Source organism: Siniperca chuatsi, linkage group LG2 (assembly GCF_020085105.1).
Source record: "Siniperca chuatsi isolate FFG_IHB_CAS linkage group LG2, ASM2008510v1, whole genome shotgun sequence".
Taxonomy (NCBI): domain Eukaryota; kingdom Metazoa; phylum Chordata; class Actinopteri; order Centrarchiformes; family Sinipercidae; genus Siniperca; species Siniperca chuatsi.
Window position 1 is genome coordinate 23,650,504 of NC_058043.1, and position 17,424 is coordinate 23,667,927.

General features: G+C 41.3%; 1 protein-coding gene across 16 annotated transcripts in view; it reads left to right on the plus strand.

The window, feature by feature from the left end:
- Window positions 1-229: 229 nt before the first annotated feature.
- The window catches only part of celf4 (CUGBP, Elav-like family member 4), an 81,501-nt gene continuing 64,306 nt past the window's right edge, over window positions 230-17,424 (plus strand). For 10 of the 16 annotated variants that reach the window (XM_044217392.1, XM_044217403.1, XM_044217364.1 and 7 more), the window contains exon 1: window positions 230-963. In XM_044217392.1, coding sequence (XP_044073327.1) covers window positions 687-963 — 277 coding nt within the window. In that variant the 5' untranslated portion in view covers window positions 230-686. The remainder of the gene's footprint in view (window positions 964-17,424) is intronic. The other 6 variants (XM_044217290.1, XM_044217373.1, XM_044217413.1 and 3 more) reach the window with 1 other exon arrangement.

The window sequence follows — 17,424 nt, forward strand, 5'->3', positions numbered from 1 at the left end:
TATTTGCTCTGAGTAGGAGCACAAAGGACCGTATTCTCTATATTTCTCTATTTATAGACCCTCTCCCCTTGGTGGAATGTACCACTTGGTCTTCACATAAGAAAAGGGGGAACAGAAAAGGCTTGGTTTGACATATGCCGAGTTTATAGCGGCCCCCCTTTATTCAAACCTCCCCACTGTTCTGGCAGAGATTGAGCCGGCCCTGTCCGTTTAAACCGAGAAGACACCCATACCGACTCCTCAATGCAAAAAAAAAAATAAAAGGGTGCCAAGAAGCTGGGACGAGGGAACGTGGGTGTAAATAGACAGTGAACGCTCTTGGTCTCTCTCTCTCTCTTCTCTCTCTCCCCCTCCCACGTCTCTTTCTCTCTTTCTCCTTGTCTCTCTTTTATGAAATCAATGAACGAGTTATTGGGTAGGACATAAATATAAGGAATCAAAGCCTCCACCGGGACCAACGGCATTGCGCTCTTTTGATATGCGTCTTCGCCAAATGCTACATGTGTTTTCACATCAGTGTAAATATTGGCTTTGATAGGACGAGAGCGGAATCAGCTCTGGCACGGCTTGGTCTCGGAACCAAATTTTGACCAAGACTTCCACCAGCTTTTTTCAACGTAAAACGATTCTCCACCGTCACCATCTGCTGCTGTTGTACCCATCCCAACTCACTGGCCGGTCCGAAGATGGCAACTTTAACCAACGGGCAGGTGGACGGCACGGTGCACGGTGTCGGTGTGGTCTCCGCCAGCACGAACGGGCTCGTGAACGGATTAAACCACAGCCACAGCCCGGTGGGCTGCCCGGCCACCATCCCCATGAAGGACCACGATGCCATCAAACTCTTCATCGGTCAGATCCCCCGCAACCTGGACGAGAAGGACCTCCGGCCCCTCTTCGAGGAGTTCGGCAAGATCTACGAGCTCACTGTGCTGAAGGACCGCTTCACGGGCATGCACAAAGGTGGGTTATATTCCCTGAGACAACTATGCTTCTACTTGTTTTTGTCAGTGTGAAATCTGTCACACATTGGTGAGAGTGGGGATCCTAAATCATGCAGGATATGATGGGTAGAACTGCACGATTGTCGGCAAATTGTGCAATTTTCTGTAAGGCTAAAGCCTGAATGACTTTATCATGTTGTTGTCGGGATATGTGACACCAAAAAGGATATTTATTCCTTTGTTAGACTTGTCATTGGTTCTCCAATTCAGCGCATCATTTTCTACCTTGGTGAGAAAACATATCCAAGCATGAGAGTGTCACGAATCAGGAGTCACGACGGCATGAATTTCTGTAGGGTGATAATTGGAGTGTTCCTATATGGGCAGTATGCACGGGAGTATTCACACATCTAGTCCGGCGGTTGTAAACGTGCTTTCATTCACTACAGTGCAAAATCCGGGCCATTAACCTCACGTTTTCACGTTGCAATAGCGGGGAGGCTGTGTTTATTGCCCGCAGCACCGTACACTCTGTTGCCCCTAACTCTCTCAATGTGTGTGTGTGTGTGTGTGTGTGTGTGTGTGTGTTGGGGGGGGGGGGGTTTGATGGTGGGGTGCGCGGGGGGGGGTCGCGCGTGCACGTGTGTACGCACGTGTGCAACACATGAGGAGTAGGCCTATGAATATATTGTCCTGTTGTACAGCCTTTAAGCTTTTTAAGATTTTCAGGTGTTGGTGATCTGAGTTGTCCCTCCATGACAATTAAAACTAAACTACGAAACATATATTATGTATATTATATTATATGTAATATATTTGAACTGATTTTTAAACTTTCTAACCATGCACAGTTTATTACAAAGTTATATTTTTATAACCTTTCCTAGTGTAACCCTGACTGACACACAGCAGATCCCACAGTAATGATGTCAGTGAATTATCATAAACTTTTGGTGTAACAATGCTACATGGCATTTTGGTGTCATACTAACGACCAGCCTTGTATTTTTGGTGCAACAGGAATGATGGTGCTTTAGCCCTGCATTGTATTTTCTCTCAAGGGATGGGCCATTCTCTGCGAATCACCATCTAATGAGAGGTCACTAATTGATCTACTATACCTGCAGGACATCTCCCAGGGGAGCAAAGTACATTGATAATGAGCTATCACTTTTTGGGAGCCACCCCCCCCCCCCTTTTAAATCCCCTTTGCCCCATGTAAACAATGTTTGACATGCACCATGTGTCAGGAAATGATTATGATATACAAATAATTCCAGAGGGCGGAGACTGTCTGCAGGCATGGGGGAAACCAAGGTGGAGAAGGGAAGAAGGGGGTTATCTTTTATTAATAGCCCAGCTGTAGTAGCGACTCCCTGTTGGACAGTTAATCACCGGTGGCCCCAGAACTATAGGCACGGCTCGCCAGCTGATTCTAAGAACTGTCTCCTCATCGCGATATACGGCCCTGTTCCCCGGGCTGGGCCCCCGCTTTCATTAGCGAGCCCCCGCTGTGCTCATATTTTAACTAGCTGGAGGCACTAGCTACTCCCTGGCTCACCAGCTCACTGGCTCACTGCAAGCTGCTCGAAGGCCGCTTTCCCTCCACAGACTCCTAACACCTTCCTGTGGTTTCCATAGAAGATTCCCAAATTAGCAGTAAAAGACAGCACGTCCCACAAATAACAGGCACTCACACTGACTGTGTAAGCTGCCGTCATACTGGTTTTATTGAAGACTACAGAGCATGACGTGAATCAGGTAGGCTACAGTGAGCTATCACAGCAAGAGTTTGAGTCAAGTGTAAATACACTTTCTCAAGCAAATATACAAATATTATGAAGAGAAATAATTCAAGCTGTATCTATTTTTTCTGTCTTGTAAAATGAAAGTTATTTAAAGCAGACTTTTTAATTGTTAATGTTGATGGCAATTTAAGTTCAGAAACATTCATCCTGGTAATAGTCTTCTGCATTTGAAACTGTTTTACTTTTCCTGGATTTTCTGTATAAGGCAGCTGAAAAACCTTTAACTCAACAGTGCCATTTGGTGGTTTAAAAAATGTTGGACATTTTGTACAAATGTATTTATGTATGTACATTTTATACATACAGTCTTTCGCTACTCTTCTTGACAGTCTTTCGCTACTCTTCCCCCTCCCCTTTTCCCTCAGCTCCTTCATGCCGTTTGCGTTTTTCCTGCCATATACTAGAAAGAGTCAAAGCGAGGGCATGATGACCCTTTAAGGTGTGAAATGCTCCAATGGAGTGAAGTCTATAGAACTGCCATTCAGAAAACTCCTCTTCTATTCTTCTCTTCAATCTTTTCTCCTCTTCATTAACTCTTAACTGCTTGATCCACTTCATTCTTTGTTTTCCCTCTTTCCCCTTTTGTCTTCACTTTCTGTACTTGCACTGACAAGTTGCCTGTTCAGTGACAGTGCATCATGTTGGGTAATGGCTGTGGTAGTACAAAGCCTCAGCCTGAACCGGAGATTGTAGATGATCATTTCCTTTACAAGTTTGTTCCACCTCTGTTTTTTTTTCAAATGGCACATACTTGGTAACTGTCATCGCTAACAATGTAATGGCTCATCTGGAGACACTGTTGCATTCAATTAACTTTACCCAAAGAGACATGGCGCTTTTTCAAAGAAATAAGCATGGTTTTCAGTTAGATAATACAGAGCTTTTTCTCCTACGGCAGGTAATAAAAGGCCCTCCTGTTCTGTTGTACATCAACAAGCCTAAAGAAACAGCCTTTGCTATGGTAATGGTACCTCTGAAGAAAGAGACCCCTATTATGGCCATTGTCAGCCGTGCCTGTGATACTATTGCCATAACCCTCCCCATAATGACTCCATGTATCACTCGTAATCTAGTCTTTAGGATTCTGTCCCCTTGGAATGGAGGGGTGGAGGGGGAGCGGGGAGGAGGGGGGCACGGGACGGGGGTCTGCAGAGGCTGGGAGCGGGCGCAGGGACACCAGTGCAGGCCTACATTCTCCCAATGATTTTATTTCTCTCCCCTCTGCGACCGAGCCGTGCTAATAGAGGCCATTTATAATGGTCACTGGCTGCTGCTGCTGCTACCAAGCACAACGGGGCTGAGAGGCACGGTTAGCACAAAGAGCCAGCCCTTTCTTTTTCTCTTCTCTCTGGCAATGCAACATGGGAGGTGGGGATCTATTCAAGAAGAGAGGGTGTAGATATGATTGCTAGCACTATTCATCAGCCTGATTTCATGTAATAATCACTGGGGCAATTGAGCTGTGATGATATGGGTAAGACATTTAATAACCAAAGCTGTTATCTATTGTTTACTGCTGTCACATCTTCAGGCAGTATTGTGTTCCAGGCCAAACCTTTATTGTTTACATCTTCATTTTTCCAAACAAATGCAAATGCAACTGTCACCAAGTTTTTTTTACTGCTGTTGTTCCATTTGGTGGTAATTTAATGCGAGTAATATATTTGTCCTTGGTCAAACTGAATACATTAATAACAGCTCTCGCTATAGGCTCAGACAGTTAAAGTAGTTACAAAGCCAGAGAGTTGCTCAAAGTCAAAGCAGGTGTTGAAACATCATTTAGATTTGGGCCAAATAGTCCATTTTGACCTGGCAAGTGATATAAACAAAATGTCACAGATCTTTAGTGCAGGCCATCTCACCACTTGCTCACTGTAATAAAAGAACTGTGATGATTAATGATAATGCCTTGGCTGTTAAACCATTTTGTAATTTAATATCAATACTTGAGAAAATGGTTATATGATCATATAATTTTTTTATGTTATATGTTTGAAATCAAACAAGTGGAGATACAGTGTAATGACCAATAGTAATCCTGTTTAAATTTACCCATACTGCAGATGGTTTATGCTACAGATGGGGGCTATAATCTGTGCGGATCATAAAGGGAGTTATGGTTCCCTCTGAACACCTATGGTTTTGATATGTCAGCCCTTTTAACTGAATGTGTCAGGGGAGCCAGGTTCAGAACAGATCATTGGGCTCATCGTGTTTGGTGAGGCCAGGAAGTCATGATGCCAAAAACATGAAAGACTCATGCTGTGTTTTATTGCAGGCAATTAGGTGTTACAGGTTGCCATTAGTGGAGTGCCGTCTGCAAAAAAAAAAGAAGGATAAAACCAAATTTGGCTTTGAACAAAGAGAGAAAGAAGTGCGGTTGTGTTTTTTCGTCCTGCAGGTCTGCGTTAATGCAGCATGTGTTCCGGCCGAAAAATTTCACTCTCGTTGCATCATCCTCTCTGTGGGATCCTTCTCTCTCCTCCTCTCACATTTGGTTTGGGATGAGTGTGTGTGTGTGCATCTCTGAGTGAGTGTGTGTGTGTGCATCTCTGAGTGAATGTGTGTGTGTGTGTGTGTGTGTGTGTGTGTGTGTGTGTGTGTGTGTGTGTGTTTATGTGCTCCTCCTCTCCTCACTGGCCCAGAATCCTCCACTCAGCTCAGCTCAGAATGCACGCTCAGGCCCAATATTGTGCCCCATTTCTGTGAAGACGCATCGCAATCGATTTTGAGTGCTTTGTCAGAGAGAAAGGCAACATGTGTCACAGAGGAGGTCGCTTCTTACCAAAGTACACTCGACCACCAGCGCCACATTGCAACAGCCACCCCTGTCCTGGCAGGGCCCAGAACTGCCAAGCAACAAGAGGGAAACAAGAGGCGGAGCCAGAGCAGGGAGTACAGTGATCCTAATTTGTCAGGAGGGCCGTTGTCAAGGCAGCACTGCCTCTCTTGTCCATTATTATTGGTGGGGACTGTCGGATGGGGGACGGCTGATGGCCGAGCAGGGAGCCAGTTAGTCACAGTGAGACATGACCGCACCAAGCCAAGGGAGGGAGTGCTCATGGAGCTCCTGTAGGGATTAGCATGCTAACGGCAGGTTTGGAGTCATGGAGGTGGAGCCCTCTGGCTCCTCTGACCTCGGCGGCCCTCTCATTAAAACCACTGACCTTTACATACACGGATGGCTGTACCTACATGTTCATCTCATTTCACTTCCTAAAGACTGACTGAAACAAGCTAACATATATAATCAGCACAAATTGCAAGTTTGGTAGACACATATATGAAAGTAAATGTGTATCTGAAGTATATCAACAACGTATGTACCAATAACAAAGAAAAGGGTTTAAAGTGTACTGCATTTGAAATAACTGTGAATCTAAAATTAGAATGCTACCATTACATTGCCACCATTACATTTATAGACTTCATTTCCTTCACAGAAAACTTTTTGTGTTAATAGTTCAGGAGCAGAGGAACGTCTAGCATCATACAGTAAAATGGTCTAGTCAGCGTATATATCAGCGTGTTAGTGTGTAGTTAATGGTTCCACATGGCAAAGTCATGGCTCACTGTGGACGGCAGTGCTGACCTGTGGAGAAGCAACACTGGCCATCGTTACAGGTCAGAGAAGCTGCTGATCTCAACAATTTTCACATAGATAGATAGATAGATAGATAGATAGATAGATAGATAGATAGATAGATAGATAGATAGATAGATAGATAGATAGATGATGATAGATTGTGATGTTTTATTTTTGCCATAACACCACTGACTGTGCCAGAACCAAACTTGGATATCAATATTCTGATATACTAAAGACAAAAGTGATCGATAATATTTCCAACAATTTCTAAGGCAAAAAAACATCTCTGAAAAATGTATACAGTATGTACAGCGAAAAAAAGCTTTCTTGTGTTTCGACAGTTAAACTCCTCGGCCGATAGCCCAGAGCTGGTTTGAAATAAAGTCTTCCTTAAATGTTTCATCAACATTTGGCCTTTTGTTTTCCATAAAGAGAGGCTAAACAACTTGCACTGGTTTCCCTCTTGCACTTGTTTTCCGATGCCATGTTCATTGCCCCGGTGTACCATTCTTCTAGAGGATGAAAAAAAAATCCATTTTTTTGACAAATGCTCTTTGGAGAGGTAAATATTTTTTGTTTTCAAGGCTCTTGCATCAGCTAAGTATTATTGTGCTTTGTGTTAAATTTTTAAAAAGGTGATGCTTTAGGCCCCTTCAATCTTTTAGTTATACGCTTAATACCACTTCCAAGCCCCCCTGCTTCAAATACCGGTGGCCGGTTCAGGAGATGTGGAATGCAATACTTTTGAAATGTTGGAAAGTCTTTGTTGTCTTAGAGTTTTACTTTTGTTCTACTGATGATTTCATTGCTAATAATAGAGCTTCCTGTGGGGAAGTGCCCTGCATTTTTTAGGTTGAGATTTTTTTTTTCTTAAAAAAATGTTCTCTTAAAAATTCACTGTATTTTAGGATCAGGTTAGAGGATGATGAATATAATATGATGATAAATATAAACATATTCATGTGGTTTTACCCTTGCTCCTTCCATAAGACAACCTGTTATAGTCCCCATAGTGAACTACATGTGATTTCTGTCTCTTTAACTCCACATACTTAATATTTTGTTCCATTTCTGGATCTTCTATCTATGCCATGCAATTACACGGGCACCATGCTCTATATGTAGTTGTTCGGTGTAAATAGATTAAACACCATTTCCTTAGTTCACCAGTCAGAAGGTTATGAATCTCCTCTGTTTTTTGCCTTTTGCATTAGAGCTGCTGGCTCCTTTTATCAAGCTTTGCACAGTCTGGAGGCATTATGATAGGGAGTATTATAATATCCGTACCCAATATCTGTATGTGTACAGTATATGTGTGTGTTTATACAGATGTATATACATCTTCTCTGTATGTTTGTTGTGTGTTCATCCCTTTATGTGCATATGTTTTGGATATACAGTGTGTGTATGTGTGTGTGATTATACTGTAGCGTATACTTCTGCATGTGCCAAATATCAGCCCCGCTAGTAGCTAAAGCAGTACTTCATAGTAACCTTTAATGTTTAATTGAAATATTTATATTTTACGGCCAAACCTGACTCGAACCCTCAGTAAGCACATGAAAATGGGTCCAGCTGCAGCTCTCTACTGCAGACGCTTTCCACAAGGAAATAGCAGCATGACACAGCAGCAATATGAAAAATAGAAGCAAAGTTTGTCACAGCTGACTGTGGCAGTAGCCCATTAATGAATAACCAGCAAGCATTCATTCTTGTTACGTATTCTGCTCCAAATGTCTTTAGTTTGTTTCAAACTCTATGTAATATTTAATGTTTTTTTCTGTTATACCATTTCTAACATTATTCTCAAGGTCAAGTTATGTTTTAATGTCACAGATGAAGCAAATTATTGTTCTTACCTTCCAAAGAGATACTGTAATAAGTCCTCACGATTTCTCCAACCAGCGATACATGTACTTCCAATTACCTTTTCAGCCCATGCACAATTGGCTCCTACACACTAAACAAATCATTCGGCTTTGGAGATTTATGGTTCATAGAAAGTTGAATTGATGTTTGTTCTCAACCAAATTGCTAAACATAACTCGAAGTGGCGTATCTGGGTCTGCCTCCTGGGATACGCTAAAGAAGGGATTACATTAGCCGTGTACTATTTGTCCCAGACAGAAAGCACGTCAAAGACTGTTGAGCATGTGTGACTTGTCAGGCCAGACACATATTTAGCCCTCTCTGTATGCATGCATACAATCTCCTATGGTATGCGATGACTGCCAGGTTTGAGTGTCCCTGATTCAATTCGCTTTCTTCCCATCTCCCTTCATGCCTATTTCATGTCCGCCAATTAAAAATGCACCACGTTGACTTGTAAAAGGAAGGTGGGAATGGAGGTTAGGGCTTTTCAAAGATCTCTCTCAATTATTCAAGGCCAAGTTTGATTCAGAGAATGGAGGAGGATTAATAAGTCATGCCGAAGTTTTCGAGGGTTTGAGTAGCAAGTGTAATGCAAGATGTTCTGATGAAACAAGCAGAAGCATCAACCAAAAAGGAATGTTTGTTGTCGATTAGGCTTGACAAGTTTTGGCTCCCAGAGTCAGCATCCTACATTTAAACTACTACTTCTCTTTAACAGATGCCAGAGGGATATCTGAAGTTAGCAACCAAGTTCAGAGAAGCTTTGTAAGCTTTTATATTTAAGAAATATATTTAGTTGGCACAGTTCTGAATGACATAAGTGATCAGCTTTGAATTTGTATTTCAAATTTTGCATTTGTTTCTAGATACCCACTGGGTCCATATCATTCCCCAAAAACTGGGCAGATCAGTGCCTTTTGCTTTCAGATATTACAATTCAAATCATATTGGCATCACATTGAGGGAAAGTACATCAAGGCTTTATCCTGTCCTGCTGGTTGGAGAGCAGATAGACCAAAACATATCGCTGCAGAGGGAGATGGTGCAAGAGTGCGTAAAACGACAAGGAGCTCAAAACAGAGAGAGAGAGGGAAGAGAATTAGAGAGATGTTGAAACAGGGATGATGTGAGAGAATGCGTGAAAAGAGGCGAGGGAGATCCATGGAAGAGAGTTCGGGTGGGGGGTTGCACACAAAGACAGACAAAGAATATCAAGAGGCAGAGCGATATGCAAGAAAAGGAGTAGAGATTGTAAAGAGAGGTGCAGACTAAAAATGGAGGCACAGAGAGATCATTCAGTGACAGGGCAGTGAGCAAAAGGAACGAAAGGGAGAGGGAAGGGGCTGAAAAGAAAAAAGTAGGAGAGGAAATCGCCAGACACAGAGAGAAGTAGAAAGAGTGAGGGAGTCCCAGAGACAGATGTCGCCCTCGCTGGCCACGGCAGATTGATAGCTTCTGGCCCAGTTCCATGCCAGGCTCTGACCCCTCTGTCCTCTGCTGTAATTTATAGGCTCCGTTTTGCCAGATTTAAGCACTACTCGGTGGTCATCATGGCTCGAGAAGGAAGAATGACCTTCCTGGGATGGGGGAGAATTAGACCCCTGCAGCTCCCAGCCACCCGAGGGTAAATAAGCAAGTGCCCTCCGCATTAGAAGGATCTCTGACGTTAATGGGACAGGTCTTACTGTATATTTGTCAAGCATCTTTTTTTTCTGTGTATGTTACCTCCTGCACTTTCTTCATGTATTTCAATATGTTAATGTGACAGTGCAGTAGTATAGTATTGACATTTTTGTGTGTTTAGAGTCTACAAGAATAGATGAGTGTGCAAAATAGCTCAGCACGTCACACTGCCATCAACATACAGCCTCTGAGAGGTTGAATATCTTTGATATATTTTGGGTGATACTGGAGCTCCAGATTTTGGTCTCATGCTGCAACAATGTCTGGACAAACCATTGTTGTTCTGAAGTGATTTCCAGTACTCCAAGTAACTAAAATAAAAGATCTCTGATCTTGTCTTTACACTTTTTATCGAGAGAAAGAATTTCTAAAGAATTATTGTTGAATTGTTAGAAAAAGAACAGTAAAGCACACAAAGCAAAAAAATCAACTTTTATATCAACTTTTCTGATAAACTAGTTGAAGGCTACAGTGTTTGTTGGCACAGTATGAAATTATAAAATGGCCTTCCAGACAACTGCTAATCTAATCGACTTGACACTTGTCTGAGCACACTGTAGGTGTTTGTTACTTCTTATGTGTGTGTGTGTTTCCATCAGTATCACTAACGGACAGATTTACTAAGCCTCTAGTCTTTCATTTCTTTCATTTTAAACCAGCCAGTCATATGATGCACAACATGGATGCAATAAGTGAAGTCTCCACTTCTCTATGCAGATTTATTTAAAGCCCCTGAAAACTTGATTCAAAGTATTTCTCTATAACATTAAATATTCATGACTAAATAAGCAGTAAAGTTTCTCAAGTTGTAAGAAAAAACATCCTTCATTATTATTTATTTAGAGTTTAACAGTAAGAAAATAGGCTTTTTGGGTGTTTTGGTTGTTTTTTTTGTTATTGTGGTATGGTGATTTGTTTGACCTAAGTAGCCTAGCAACATTCGCAAACAACGCCACAACTGTCATCTGATTTTTATTAAAATATTGTTAAATCTAGATTGACACACAGAATAATCTGACATCACCTTTTTCCAACTAAGCCCCACCCACCTTAAACCAATGAGAAACCAATGAGAAAAGCAAAACCTCAAATGCAGAGATTTCTCATGTGAAATAATCAAAACTACTTTAACTCTGGCAGAAAACTGAGTGTTTATGTAGGACCTCATCTATCATATTAAAAAGCTGAATAAGAATTTTTTTTTTAGGGTCTTTAAGGGAGGCTCTTGCAAATAAAGTTGGAAACATAAGTGTGAATGACTGACATTCTGCTGGATTTAGCAGGTTTTGATTGAACAGTTTGTAAGGATCGGGTTTGCAGAGAAGATTCTACCTCAAAAGAAGTTGAAAACCTTCAAGGGTTTATGAACACAAGAAAATTTACCTATTCTACAGAAATCAATACAATGTTCACTGAATTAGTTCAAAAACAATATATAACAGAAAAAGAGAGCAGTAGCCAAAGGCAAACGAGCACAATTTTATTTTATTTACGGCAAACAAAGAGCAGACAGAGAGTTGTGGCTGCAGTCATTAAACTTAACTTGAACGTGACGTTCACTGAGCTGATAATGCTCTATGGTGAGTGCACTCTTTTGATAAGACATTTAAATCGCAGTGCCTTGTATTTGCTTTTTATAAGATATCTTTTCTTTTATGCATTTCACTACACCTCATTTTTAATTTCCTCAGAAGTTTATTCAACTATTTTACAATAGATTTTGACTAACCATTATATTATATAAATAAATGTTAATGTTAGGTTATTGCAGAGAAAATTCACTGCTTTGGAATGTACTTTTAATTAAAGATTATTTCTATTTCAACATACAGAATTTTGATTAATTTTTTTAAGCTAATTAAAGAGACCTCAGACCACTGTCTACACCTTTTTGTGCCTTTAAGGTTCTCCTTCAGTCAGGGCTGGCCTAGTTGCTTATTGAATGAGTAGCTGCTGCCTTCATAAATCAGGCACTAATTTTGTGTAGATTGCCGGCACAAATTGAATGAAAAGCACAGCATAAGTTTGCACTGTGGTTTCTTGTAACGTAAATATGGCCCTGTGTGTATCCGGAGTGTGCCCTCTAGTAAACTAACTTGGCTGGCTAGCCGGTGGGCTCAGCTGGGTTTGTGCTTGGCCATTCAGAGCGTTACCTCAACGCACAAATCAGCCCAGGGAATGATCTGGACAGAAAGCCTTCAGCAAATTATTACAGATTTGCAATTTAATGGCTTCTGAGGTCTCTCCTAGCCCCACACAGGTTCCCAACGAGACAGAGCCTATTAGTTCGGTCCTTTAATCACAGAACAGGAGATGGGAATCCTGGCCAAACCTATACATACCCCGCTTCACTTGGTGTGGAATGATTTCATGGGTTTATAGATAGAGACAGAGAAGTCTGTGTGTGTGCGCAGACGTGTGCATGAGTATATGAGCATTGGCTAGTTGATAAGCTTTGCTTTCCCTGGAGCAACAGCAGCAGTGTGTGTGTGTGTGTGTGTGTGTGTGTGTGTGTGTGTGTAGGAGAAAGAGAGAGAAAACAACACGTTCCTCTATGGATTGTATATCAATACTATGAGGACGCAATGGGCAGTAATAATTAATTTTGCATAGGTTGTAACCAAATCTAATGTTTAGTTGTATTCATCATGTGAACTAAAAGTTCACTTGATAAACAAAAATAGAGAATTTGTTTCCAGTGTCATGTTCCAAAATATCTTTATTAAAAGTGCTTTTAACTTAAGTAAAACATGAACATGTTTTACTCAGCAACATTAAAGTCCTCAAATTACCTTATAAATTAATTCAAATGAATTATCAAAAGAGAAACATGACCATTTAATATTTTACTGAGTCTATTCAGCTAGCAGTTTCTATTTAAAAGCTCCACTTTTAGAAATACCAGTTTGTGTTCAGGTGACTCTCCCCGATGCACTTCTGTAAAGTGACTTGTTATGACATATGACTTGTTATGTGACAATGAGTTGCAAAAAAAAGTCCCTCACTTAAGCCGGTTATTATGGATTTACAGTACAAGACATTTCCCATTTATACACACAGAAAGAATGTATTTTAGATAATGACATACTGTTTGTGATACTATTTGCAACAGACAAATGACCAGCTTTTCACACTGTGTTTAAGCAAGTCTTTTCCCATAGCTATAGTTGCCCTGATTAATGTGCCATCGATGCAAAATGTAAAAACTATCACTCCAATCTGCCTTTCAATGTCCCAATTTGTCCAAAAGGAAGCCAAGCTTTCTAAATGAGCTGGATAAAAGTGACTGCCAAAGGGGATGAATATATATAATTATCTGTGGCTGGAGCGCCAACAAAGGGACTTTAAAAATCAACTTTGTGCGCCAAAGGCTTCATTAGTCTGACGACAACAGAATGTCCCCTCAACTTGCAGGCTGAAAGACGCAGGTATCTGCAAAGCCATTAAAAGCATGCAGTCGTGCAGCCTTCTGTGGCCCAACTACTATCTGTTTGGGATTAGAAGCTACTTAATGCGCTAATGTTAATATGCTAATGTGTTACTGTTATGTTTGAATTATTAGGTGATTTAAGAAATGACTGGCTGCTGTTTTGTTGGTCTTACGCATTGACACGTTAGAAAGGACGGATAACTGTGTTTACTTTGCATATGGAAATCCCTGAATGTCTTTCATCTGTCCTTCATATAGCGACTAGTGGTCCATGTTAGCATTGCAAACATCTTAATTGTGTTAAATGGAGGAAAAAGGGGGGGGGGAGATTAAAAGCCATTAATGTGTGTTGTGTGAGGGTGTGCTATTCCCGGGACGGTGCTTTTGTTCACTTTGGCAAAGCAGACGACAGAGTTTCACCTTGAAACTCAATGCACACCAGAAACATTGTCATTGTGTCTACCCTAAAACGCTGCTGTCTCTCGCTCTCACTGTTTTATACACGGTCAGACTCGCTTTGCTCGTCTTTGCATTTCTTTTTGTGATCACCTCTCTCCATCCTTCTTACTCTCTTTACGTCTCTCCCATTCTCTCTCATTCGATCTCTCTCTTGCTTTTCCCTTTGTAGCACTGTTTCTCTCCACCGCTCTCTCTCTCTCTCTCTGTCTGTCTGTCTAAGCGTCAGATAAGCTCACTGGGGGAGACTTTAGAGGACTCTCCATCTGTGTATAAATAGCTCTGGATGAATTATTGAGGGACCTGGGGTTGCTAATAATCCCACAGGACCCATCTGACAATGACACAGAAGATGGAGGGAAAACAATTACGCAGGCTTTCTCCTTCAGAAGAGTGGGAATGAGGGTGCGGGGGACTCAGCGGCCTCTGGGAGCCTCCTCGCGGGGCCCAACATCTTGGCTAATAAACCCAATTAAGTCTCCGGAATCAATTGGAGCCCCGGGGACGTCCTCTCTCTTCCTTCCCCGGACAGCATGCAACAACAGGAAGTGTAATGATTCATGTTCCCCCTTCTGCGTTTGGATCGTCCTCTCATCTCCATCTTACAGGTTGGCAAGGCGGACGGGACAGGACAGGATGTCCGCCGAGGCAGGATAATAGGACAGGGAGAGGAAAGGAGAAGAGAGGCGAGTAGAGTGGAGAGGAGAGGAGAGGTGCACAGAGGAATATTAATGGGAGTGTTTATCCTGTAAGTGTTTTACCGGGGGGACGAGACATGGGACCACTCCCTTGACAGAATCAAAGCACTTTGTCTTCTTAGTGATACATGATTCATCTGTAGATGGCTTTTTGATTAATCGGCTTTGCCAGGTCCTTGCCTTCCTGTTGAAACAATATACTCCTAACATCTATCTATCTATCTATCTATCTATCTATCTATCTATCTATCTATCTATCTATCTATCTATTAGGAGCTGACTCATTGATATAAACAGTTGAACAACGAGATTAAGTAATTAAAAGAGCACCAGTCAAACTTCAAATGGTGGAAAACAATGTAGAAAACATGATGGATATATGGCATTTCTGTTTGTTTCATGTAATCATTTAAGTCACATGCTTTGCGTACGTCATGATTTATTCACTAAGTCTGTTTCCTTTTCACTTTGTCACATTTTGCTTTTATGCTACACCAACTTTTCTATTTCAAACAAGCTAAAAACTTATTTGCGAATTTTTTTTCGATATTTTCAGAGTTTACCATATTGAAAATGCATATGAAAACAGATGGATGGAAACTCTCCTATTGACAATGTTTTTTATGTCCATTACCAACATTTTTTAAATTCTCACTTTATGCAGAATCTGCACATGGCAACTACATTATGGTTAAGATTAGGGCAAAGATTGTGGTTATGGCAAATTAAATAAATTAAACGCTTGGTCCAGGTTAGGAAAATCATGGTAAGGGTTAATAGAAACACAAATGTTAATTGCAGGTTTGTGGAGAGAGGTGAACTCCGCTCTTATGCATGAAAGTCTGGCGTGCTACATGCCCATCCGCAACCCCAACCTCCACACCTTTACTTGCCGCCTCAAGGTGCACTACTTCCTGTGTTGGTAATAAACATTGACACTAGACATTTATCATGAGGTGCAGAATCGTCCAATATGGATGTAATTCCTAGGGATACTGGGCTGGTATATTCTGTCTTATAAAGCCCTGATGTACATGAGAGCAACCCAAATCACTGAAGAGATGAAGCAAGACATCCAGCCTTTAAGTGTTGGTGTTGTCTGGTTTTCAGAGGAGAGTTTTAGTGTCCCATGATGGGCTAAACACTGTTTCTGAGGTTTTTCCAAGTATAAAGTTCCCAAATGAAGCACTGAACAGTTGTAATTTTGGCATGAAAACGCTAAAAAAAAAAAAAAATGTCCATCTGTTATCAGTCGTACATTGTTATATTAGTCAGCATTAAAAATGTTCCCAGATTGTCAGACCTGGTATCGGTGCAGACTTTTGGTTCATCTTAGGAGTCGTTCCAGGTTTAATAATTCATATTGTGAAAAGCTAAATTTGGGTGTCCCAAACATTTCCTGACAAAATGGCTGAGGTAGAATGAGAGTGGGCGATTTGTCTGCCTGGATATTGGGGACAGCTCTAGCCGTTCGGTGTGTGTTTTGCCATCAGGGGAGCTTTTCACAAGTGTGTGCACGAGTGTGTGTGTTGTTTATGACGATTTTACTTTGTGGCATGAGAGCCCAAGGATCACATGTAAGCCGAGTTTATGTGTGTGTACAAGTGTGTGGGTATAAAATGTGTGTATGTTCGCATGTGTTTTCGGTCTCTACCCTCAAAGGACCGAGTGGAGGGGCGAGGAGGTGGGCGGGGTGGAATGGGGGGGTTGGTGGTTGGTGTAGGGGGACGACACTGTCCTAATGATGCATTTTCTACACCATTGATTCAGTGGCTCTGCTCTCCAGTAAATCCTTCACATGCAACACATTAAAGCTGGCCCTTTTTCCTCCTTCGCCAATCGATTAGCACAGCTTAGAGACGGCCACTCTGGGAAGCAAGGCGAGAGATGGGACTTGTTATCTTCAGGGACTCACACACACACACACACACACACACACACACACACACGCATACACACAAATACCATTTGAAGGTGCTCATTCTTTCTTGCACATTTTTTGCCACAAAAACATTTTTTTATTTTTTATTTTTGTCATAATCTATCTATGGGTGTATTGTGTAAGTGCATCAAAGTGTGTGAGAAAATGTTTAGTTTGCATGCAATTGTTATTAATACCTGTAATCTCTGGATTACTGCAACTCTCTCTCTCTCTCGGTCTTTACTTACTCAGTTTTGTCTGTTTTTTCTTTATGGCCTCCTAAAAGTACCACTGTGTGCAGATACAAGAGTGTGATGTGTAATCGTTGAGAGAGTTTTCAGTTTTCACTAGTTGCTCACACATTTTTGGCTAAGCTATTTATTCAGGTTATTTTTTAGTGTGTTGCTGAAAACTATCTGAACTGAATCATCATCTAAACCCTCAGAGCACATTAATTTGGCATGATGATATAACAGTTTTGCAGGAAATGCCCAGTTATTAAAATTTACTTTACACCCCCCAGTCAATCAGAACTCAGTATATAGGATACTGTATAATAACTTTTATTTGACGATCTTCAAATCCTCATTTCAGAGAGTAATTTTGTTACAATTGGAGCCACTATTGTTCTAAATGACTATGTCCTGCACTTTTAAGGATGGGAAAAAATCCAGCAGATGTACAGCACAACTGTCCCTTTGAGTTTCATCCATCACCTGGTTATTAACTTTTGCTTTGTCTTTTCTTGATCTCCAGTTCCCTCAGTGGCATGCTCAGTACGTGTTTCTATATTATAGATTGTTCTTGTTCCTCCCTGAAGAGAGGACTAAGGAATCTGCATATAGTCGCCTATAGGAGAGCTGGGACTGCTATTACACTCCATTATAAATGAATTCACCTCCTCTTTCATAATACTGCCCTGTAGTTCTGCCTCACTCCACTGAAATAATATCATACTTAAGGCCAGCATTCATTAGTCCCTGAAACAGCTACTAAATTTTTAAGGCCTGTTTTACACAAAGA